The sequence below is a fragment of the Natrix helvetica genome (assembly GCF_964273705.1).
Source record: "Natrix helvetica genome assembly, chromosome: 9".
In the NCBI taxonomy this organism is placed as follows: Eukaryota; Metazoa; Chordata; class Lepidosauria; order Squamata; family Natricidae; genus Natrix; species Natrix helvetica.
The window spans coordinates 1,276,217-1,284,687 of NC_138560.1; the positions used below are offsets into that span (position 1 = coordinate 1,276,217).

Genomic DNA, 8,471 nt, shown 5'->3' on the forward strand with positions numbered 1-8,471 from the left:
GACCACTGTCTAGATGATCTCGAAAACCTCAGCCAGTTGAAAATTCCAGGAATGCAAACCACATGGGGATATCCATCGCCTGGAGGAATGTGGTTTTTCTCACCAACTGCGGGGAAGAATTGCCATTTCCTTCTGGGAAAATAAATCTCATCCTGCCTGATTTTATATGCCATGATAACTCACTCTCTGCTTGGCTGCCTTCTAATCTGAAAGTCTCCATTTTCTTTCCTCCTGGATCTGCTTTGCTCTGCAACTTTCCAGCTCTTAAGCTTCACTCGTGGTGGACGAGAGGGAGGGGGGTGACCAGACATATGCAAAAGATAACTAAGTGTGATCACACCATAGATTTATGTAAGGGGTGAGGTAAAGCATAGTAATTTGCTTTGGGTTCCTTGGCCAGTCAGCCTAATGTAGAATTTGGCTGGTTTCCAAACAGCTACACGCTGGGACAGCCTCATAGCCCATTATACCCATTTTTCTCAACCTCAGCAAGAAGCGTGGACTTCAACTCCCAGAATTCCCCAGCGAGCACGGCAGTTCACAGGTCTTCAGGTCCACTGGCATGTTGGCTGGGGAATTCTGGAAGCTGAAGTCCACACCTCTTAAGTAGGGTCTGCTTGGGGCTGTTGGACTAGATGACCTACAAGACCCCTTCCAACTCTCGTTAATCTGTATCAGTTTCTGAGGATGAAAAACACTGAGCCACTTTAACATACTCCGTTGTACTTGGTGTGTATGGTTGAGGACAGATCCAACCAGGGCTCACACAATGTTTGGAAAAAAATCAAGATGGGGGGCTGGGTCACACGATTGCCATCTTAACCCTGTGGACATATCTGGATCCAAACTTCTGGATTTCTCCCTCCTGATGTAATCAAAAGATTTTCCGACAGATTCCCTTTATTCATTTAAGTTACAGAACTATATAAACACACAGCACATGCAAGGAGATGATCTCTGCTCAATTCTCTCGAGATTTACCCTGGCCTTCCCAGAGCTGGCAGCCTCCATTATGGGGTGAACTACAACACCCAGAATTCCTTTGGCTACCTTGGCTGGGAATTTTAGGCCCAACGTATGTGAAAGGCGCCAATCTGGGGAAGATGGGTACGCTTTTGTAAAACCTTCGATGAAGTCTTTCCTCCAATGCTTAGGTTAATCACAGAAACCAGTGTATTTGTGTGTGTGTGTTTTTAAAAATTTAAGCAATGAAAGGATTTATGATCAAAATTCATTTGGGGTCTTATTTGGCAGCTAGTTGGGAAGACGTTTTGGGCTTCAAGGCAACTACAGGAACTGGCCAGGAGGAAAAGCAGAACGAATTCTGAATTCTCTCTGAATTGACGTTGACAGGTTCTTAATCTTGTCAATGGAGAGTTTCGCATTCATCTTGGTGGTTTCTTCCAGGTGCTTTGAACTACAATTCACAGAAAACTCCCATCTTGTCTTGCTGGGGGGATTCTGGGATTTAGTCTTCAAGAGTGCCATGTTGAAGAAGGCAGGTGTGCACAACTGCAGCTGGCTTTGGGGTGTGGAAAACACAGGCGCATTTCCAAATGCACCAGGCCGATTGTCGATTGTTGCCGCGTCTCAAATCTTTTCCATGCTTCGCTTTTTGGCTGTCCGTGGCCCCGTTTTCTATGAGCTCCTCCTGCACCCCCCCCCCGCTTCCATTCAACCCCTTAATAATAATGATAATAATAATCATAATAACCCATTGGATTGCAAGCTCTGCATGAAAGGCTCCGTTGGCATCAACAGCGCAGAATCCCCTCTTCCGTCTAGCTGGAATCAGTGTGGAAACCTGGAGAGGCCAGTAGCTTCCCTTCCAGGAAGGAAAATCACCCTGCAGACGTTGAATCTGAGCCCTTCAAAAAGTAAGCACCGACAGAGAGCAAAATTCTAGGGTGTGAAAACAAAGAGGGCACTCGTGGGCTGCTAATCTGGCGATGCGGACAAGAATTATAAGCAGGGGAGGAGGAACAGCGGTTGAACTCTTCCCTTTTGCACTACAATTCCCATCACCTGGGCCACAGCAGCCGGGGCTGAGGCAAATTAGCAGCCTCGGAGCCCCAAGAAGAATTAGGGCTGAAAGTGCATGATATATATATATGTACATTATAATCTCAAATACCCCCAGAGAGAAATCAGAAGATAAGGTGCTGAAGGAATAAGGCCACGGAGAGGCAGCTGAGGTTCTGTTTAGCTGGGCCAGCCTTCTTGGGTGGCTCTGGCCTCTGGCCACTTCCTGGGGAGTGGGGAGGGGGCAACCAGATGCAGAAAGGCCTGTTCTCAGTTGCCCCCCCCCCCCCCCCATTCAGTTCTGGCTCACTGTTCTTCCAGCTGGAGGATGGTCTCGCTGGCTTCACCGGGGAGTTGAGGCATGGCGTAGACCAACGCTTGATCTCTGTCCTGGCAAATGATGGCCACTGCGCCACCGGCCTCTGGTACGAAGGTGCTGGACTGCAGGCAGGCCTGGGGAGGGAAAGACAGAGGAGGGGGGGGGGGTTAGGAGACCTGGGCACCTTTGGGCAGTCGGATAGGATGCTGGCAGTGTCCACTGTGTCCAGGTGGGGCTGAAATGGCCATTTCACTGAAATTACTAACACCATCAACATTAAACGGAGCTTACTCAGAGGCTGAAATATACCATGCAAAGGAGATGAAGAGGGTGGAAGAGAGGAGCGAGGCAAGGGGAGGAAGAGAGGGTTAGGAGAGGGTGTGGGAAGGAAAGAGGAGGAGAAAAAGAGGGAGTGGAAAGAGGAGAGAGGAGAAGGCGAGAGGAAGGGGATGAAGAGAAGAGAAGGATGACAGAGGGAAGAAAAGAGGGAGGGAGGAGAGGTAAGAAAGCGATGGAGAGGGTATAAATATGGTGTATGGAGAGCAGAAGAGCCAATAAGAGTCTTTGGGGGTTGATGGTAAGATGAATTGACCAAATATTGAATAATACAAAATAGTGTTGCTTATGTAATGATCTACATGTGGTTATTTGCATGAAAATAAAAAGAATAAACAACTTAGAAAAGAAACGGCCGTTTCACCCAAAGCCAGATCCTGGATGTACAGGCAGCTCTAGGCTTACAAGAGTTTGTTTAGTGACCGTTCAAGGTTACAACAGCACGGAAAAAAGGTCCCTTACGACTGTGTTTCACACTTGCGACCACTGCAGCATCCCTGTGGTCACGTGATCAAAATTGGGGCTCTTAGCAACTGGCTCCTCTTTACAACGCCCCCAGTGCCCCAAAGGGACCACAGGATCCCCTTTTGCGACCTTCTGGCAAGCGCAGCCAATGCGGGGGGGGGAACCCCCAGATTCGCTAAGCATCCTGTCAACAACGGCGGCAATTCACTTAAACAGCTGTGGCAAGAAAGGCCGTAGAACGGGCAAAGCTCAACAAACATCTCACTTAGCAACCGAAATGCTGGACTCCTTTGAGGTCGTAGGTCAAGGACTCCCTGTACTTCCTCACGCCCCGAATTCTCTGCCTGGCGGAAGGAAGCGCCCCGTCCACTCACCATCTCCAGAACCTTCAGCTTCTCCTCCGAGACCAAGTTCTCCTTCCAGAGCTGCTCCACCATGCTCTCCATGGCCTCCAGCTTGGCGCAGTGCCTCCGGTGCCTCTGCTGGAGCACCTTCACCTTCTTCTGCAGCCCCATCACCACCCCCACCAGCTCAGCCGTCGTCCCCTCGTTCCGGTGGTAGCGGTGCTCCCCCAGGGGCTCCTCCGAAGAGTCGGCGGAAGAGCTGCCCTCCTCCAGCTTCGCCTCCTCGGCCGAGAGGGCGGCCTCTGGGGGCGCCTGGTTGGAGACGATGGGCAGGGTGGAGACGATGGGCAGGCTGAGGGCCGAGGACAACACCGTCTCGGTGGGCGACAGCCCGGAAGAGGCGGCGGCGGCGGGAGCGGTGGGGATGGTCTCAAAGTAGGCCACCATCTCGGTGGTGGCGGTGGGCTCTTGCAGGACGGGGAGGGCCACGGAAGGGCCGCCTCCCAGGAAAGGCTCGATGGAGACGTTCTCGATCACCAGGGCCCCCTGTTCAGCCATCGCTGCCGGCTCGGCCATCACAGCCTGTATGGAAGTCTGATCGCCCGTGGCCAAAACTTCGCAAGGCAAGGCCACTTCGGTACACAGCTGCCCGGCCAGCCCTACGGAAGAGCTGGGCAAGGCTCCCAGGGTGGCCGGGGGCAGGGAGGCCACAAAATCCACCACCTGCTGCTCCAGGGGCTCCTGCAGAGCTTGGCCCGCCACGGCTGGGGAAGCCACCGCCAGGGTCACCGCTTTGAGGGGCTCCACGATTTGGACCAGAGGAAGCAGGTTCACCAGGGGTCCCGAGAGGGCCTGGAAGTCCAAGTTGGGGGCCGAAGACTGAGTCTCCACGTAGACCGGGGTGGCGCCCACGCTGGGGTCTATGGCTATGGTGAGAGTCTCCATGGCGTCGGGCTCCTGGCAGGTCGGGGTTTCTGCAGAGGGGGCGGCCCACTCTCCACCACACTCGACAATCAGCTTCTTGGCAGGGGTGTTGGAATCCGGTTTGCCAGGACCCTCCCTCTTCTGAAATAAAGAAAAGGGCCACCTGTCAACGATGCAATTTACCCAAAAAGGAGAATGTTTGTAGCTCGGGGTTGAACTGTGGGGTCCTGGGTGCTCTCTGAGCTTGGTGGTTTTCTTGCAGACCTTTCATGACCCAGCTAGGTAACGTCATCAGTGGGGTGAAAGAGGAGGAGAAGGGAGAGGGGGGGAAGGAAGAGGAGGAGGGGGATAGTGGGGTCCTTGGTGCTCTCTTAGATTGGTGGTTTCCTGCAGACGTTTCATGACCCAACTAGGGAACAAAATCAGTGCTAGGAGGGGAGTTTTCAGGGAGGAGGAGGATAAACAAACCACTGTAAGCCAAGGGCTACTTGTATCATCAGCCTATTGAGGAGGATCAGGGGAGAGTGGTAACCATCTTCCAGGGCTGTCAGGGAGGAAAGGGAGTTGACTTATAGTTCAAAGCACCTGGGGGCAGGTGAAGTATTTATAACGGTTGCAGTGACCTGGGGTCATGTGATCACCTTTCATGACCTTCTGACAAGCAAAGTGAACGGGGAAGCCAGATTCGCTTAACAATATTGTTACTAACTTAAAAACTGCAGTGATTCACTTAACAACTGTCCCACTTAGCAACAAAAATTTTGGGCTTAATTGTGCTTGTAGGTCGAGGACTTATTGTAAACAATGCAATACAATAGTAGAGTTGGAAGGGACCTTGGAGGTCTTCTAGTCCAACCCCCTGCCTAGGCAGGAAACCCTATACCGTTCCAGACTAATGGCTATCCAGCATCTTCTTAAAGACTTCCAGTCTTTTGATGTCTTCTAATCTCTCCTGTTTGGGAGCCTCTCTGAAGATTCCAGGCCTTTCATCCCTGAAAAAGCTCCAGGCCTCACGTAGCACATACCTGTCCCTCAACCTGATTCCCTCCAGGGGTAATTAAAGCTGCACTTAAAAGTCACCTGACAATAGTTGTTTACTCCTGGATCTAAGTCCAACCTGCTGCAAAGCCGGAATATTCAGCTGTGGCCACCAGGGGCGTGTTTAGAAATCAAAGCCCTATCAGCAAACACACACACACACACACACACACACACACACACAAAATAACCAAACCCTGATATTTATCTTTCCCAAGCTGAGATAAACCTGAACTTATGTTTACAGCCAGCTAAATCCCAGCCCAAATAGTAGCATGAAATGGTTTTATTCTCTGACCCTCGGTCCCCAACACCCAGTCCCCGGAATCGGATTGTGTGAATAGGGACCCCTGAGGTTTCAGAATGAGACACACAAGAATAGATAAATAAAATGCTCTTGCTTTTTAGTCTCTTATTTTGTCCACTTGTAAATGTTTTCTATGATCTTTTTTTAAAACGCATTGTTCTATAGACCACCCACAGTTGCTGTAACAGTGAGATGGGCAGCATAAGACATTATAATAATAATATAATAATAATATAGTAATAATAATGAGGCATTATAGGAACATACACCCCCTGCCCGTATTTTATATATTTTATGGGAGGACAAGAGCACTGGTTTGCTGCTGCTTCCTTTAACGCAGGGGTGCCCAACCTTGGTGACTTTTAAGACTTGTGGACTTCAACTCACAGAATTCCCCAGCCAGCCATGAATGATAGAGTTGGAAGGGAGCAGAAAAATCACCTAATCCAGTGTTTTTCAATCTAAGCAACTTTGAAACGTGTGGACTTCAACTTCCCCATGTCTAGCTGGGGAATTCTGGGAGTTGAAGTCCACAAGTCTTAAAAGTCACCAGGGTTGGAGGCCCCTGCTTTCAACCCGTCTCCACTCCATCTCCACATCTTAATAGATCTTGAACTTTACAAAGAGAGACTTAAATTGCCTTCTTTCCTCTCCCTCCTGATGTTCTCTGACAGGTCATTCCCACCCCACGGAAAAAAGCAACAGGATTCTCACCAGTGGGCTGTCCGACGTCTTGAAGATGGTGGGAACGGCGTCAGGCTTCAAGTAGCGAACTCCCCACCGGTACTCAAAGCAGGAAGGGGCAAAATGATCACTGCACAAGTGCTGGTGCTTGGTGGGGATCCACTTTTCTTGGTTCATTTGGGAGAGCCATTGCCGGAGACGTTCAGGATTGTGTAAGGGAAACCTGTAGTAGGGGAACGGAAAGGAAGGGTCAGGATGAATGAGATATCATGAAGTGTGAAACACAGGCCGCTGAAACAAGGGTGTGTCCTCTCCATTGTCTTCCTTGTTTCTCTGCCGACACCCATATCTTGTTGACTTCCTTCGATTCTTGTTATAAGATTCAGGTATGAGAGTGGTCAAAAGAAGTCAAGAAGGCAGCTACGATATGCAGTTAAAGCTCTGTTGTTTTGGAATGCTATAAAGTTTGGCCCTATAAAACACGCTGTGGCTTACTCCAAAGGAAATAGCATTGCTTATTAAATGCTGCCCATTTCACTGTCAAGAGCAGAGGACTTCAAACTTGGCAATTTTAAGACTTGTGGACTATCAACTCCCAGAATTCGCTGGCTGGAGAATTCTGGGAATTGGAAGTCCACAAATCTTAAAGTTGGCAAGTTTGAGGACCCCTGGTCAAGAGTGATGTCATTTTAAGAGACTATTAAAATCAATTTTGCTGGAAGGGCAAGCCTATTGCGACCTCCCCACCTTATCCATGGAGTCAGGTCTCTGGCTTTGCGTTATGAAAGTCATAGAGTTTGCATTCGCCGGATGAAAAACCACAGTTTTGGGGAAGAAACTAACTCCCAACCGCTTCCCCTTTTGGCCCAGAGGTCCACATCCACAAAGACAGGACAAGTCAACGTTACTTTTATAAGAAAAAATCTACTAGCTGTTTCTCCCATTTCTGAAAGCCCCCATGCGGATCCAACATGACGATAACCCTGCGAGGTAGGATAAGCTAGCCCAAAGTCACCCAGCTGACTTTTGTCGCCAGAGGCGGAACTAGAATTCACTGTCTCCTGTTTTCTAGGCTGGTGCCTTAACTACTACGCACCTATTAATGGGGCTGCCCAGGAGCCCCAGATTCAATCCCCATTCAGGCCTAGAGGCCCCTTCCTCTCCCCTTCCAGGTGAGTAAAATGAGGAGGGGGCTCTTGCTTATATAACACCCCCCTTTCCCATAAGAAGCAACACCCAGAGACTCCCAAAGGTCTGTTCACCCCCTTCCCATAAAGAGGCTCTGGGACCACAAAAGGCCAACCAGAGGGGTCTGCTTCCCCACTCCTAGGGAGGGGGGTCTCTTGCCCCCCTCCTTGAGAAGGGATTTCCTGCCCCCCCTCCATACAACTTCCCCCGAAAGCACAATAAGGGAAGGGCCGAGACCCTCCTCCTGCCCCCACCACAGTCCCACGCCCTCTCCCCAGCTGGCCCGGACTACAAAGCCCATCTCTCCACGCCACCTGGCAGTTGCAGTCCGGGGAATCTCGGCGGGAAGGGAAGCCCTGCCTGGGGGATGGGGGTGGGGGTCAGGCCAAAGTTCCTCTCCCCCCCTTCCTCCCCTCCCAGTCCCAGTCCGGCCCCGCCCCCTGGCACGAGGCGGGTGGTCCCAAGCAGACACCCCGCACCCCACCCTCCCTTCCCGCAAGGGGTCTGACTTGTAGAAGCTGAGCCGCCGCTGGTCCCGCCGCGGCTGCCCTGCCGAGTTGGAGCATCGCGGCGCCCGGCAATACTTGGTCATCGTGGCGGCGCCTCCGGAGACCCCGGCTCGTTTGTTGACGGATGACGTCAGGCGACACGCCCCCGCGCAGCCACGCCCGCCACGCCTGCGCATAGCGGGCAAGTGACGCCCTGGCTCGCCGGGCGGAGGCCGGCAGTGCTGGCTATAGAGATAGGAAAAGGGAACAGGAGTAGCACTCCATTCCCTTTTATATGGATTGTATATTATTATATTATATGTTTGTATTACATTAATTATATTACATTAGATTAG

General features: G+C 51.1%; 1 protein-coding gene across 3 annotated transcripts; it reads right to left on the reverse strand.

Annotated features, from left to right (window-relative positions):
* Positions 1 to 1,190: 1,190 nt before the first annotated feature.
* Positions 1,191 to 8,347, reverse strand: THAP8 (THAP domain containing 8). 3 transcript variants are annotated; one of them, XM_081962198.1, is made up of 4 exons: positions 8,137 to 8,347; positions 6,470 to 6,662; positions 3,517 to 4,551; positions 1,191 to 2,475 (listed from the first exon to the last, which is right to left on the reverse strand). In XM_081962198.1, exons 1-4 carry the CDS (start codon positions 8,310 to 8,312, stop codon positions 2,329 to 2,331), a joined length of 1,551 nt encoding a protein of 516 aa, XP_081818324.1. In that variant the 5' UTR covers positions 8,313 to 8,347; the 3' UTR covers positions 1,191 to 2,328. The 3 variants fall into 3 exon arrangements, with proteins under 3 accessions (XP_081818324.1, XP_081818325.1, XP_081818326.1); XM_081962199.1 differs by having other exon boundaries at positions 8,212 to 8,327; XM_081962200.1 differs by lacking the exon at positions 8,137 to 8,347 and adding an exon at positions 7,942 to 7,976.
* Positions 8,348 to 8,471: the final 124 nt, after the last annotated feature.

Bases quoted from the DNA above. Each gene is read 5' to 3' on its own strand.
- THAP8 (XM_081962198.1), bottom strand. From the start codon at position 8,312: ATGCGCAGGCGTGGCGGGCGTGGCTGCGCGGGGGCGTGTCGCCTGACG. The intron at 6,663-8,136 runs GTCAGACCCCTT...CCCCTACTACAG, and splicing joins CGGCGGCTCAGCTTCTACAA to GTTTCCCTTACACAATCCTG. The intron at 2,476-3,516 runs GTGAGTGGACGG...TTCCCTCCCCAG, and splicing joins AGCTGAAGGTTCTGGAGATG to GCCTGCCTGCAGTCCAGCAC.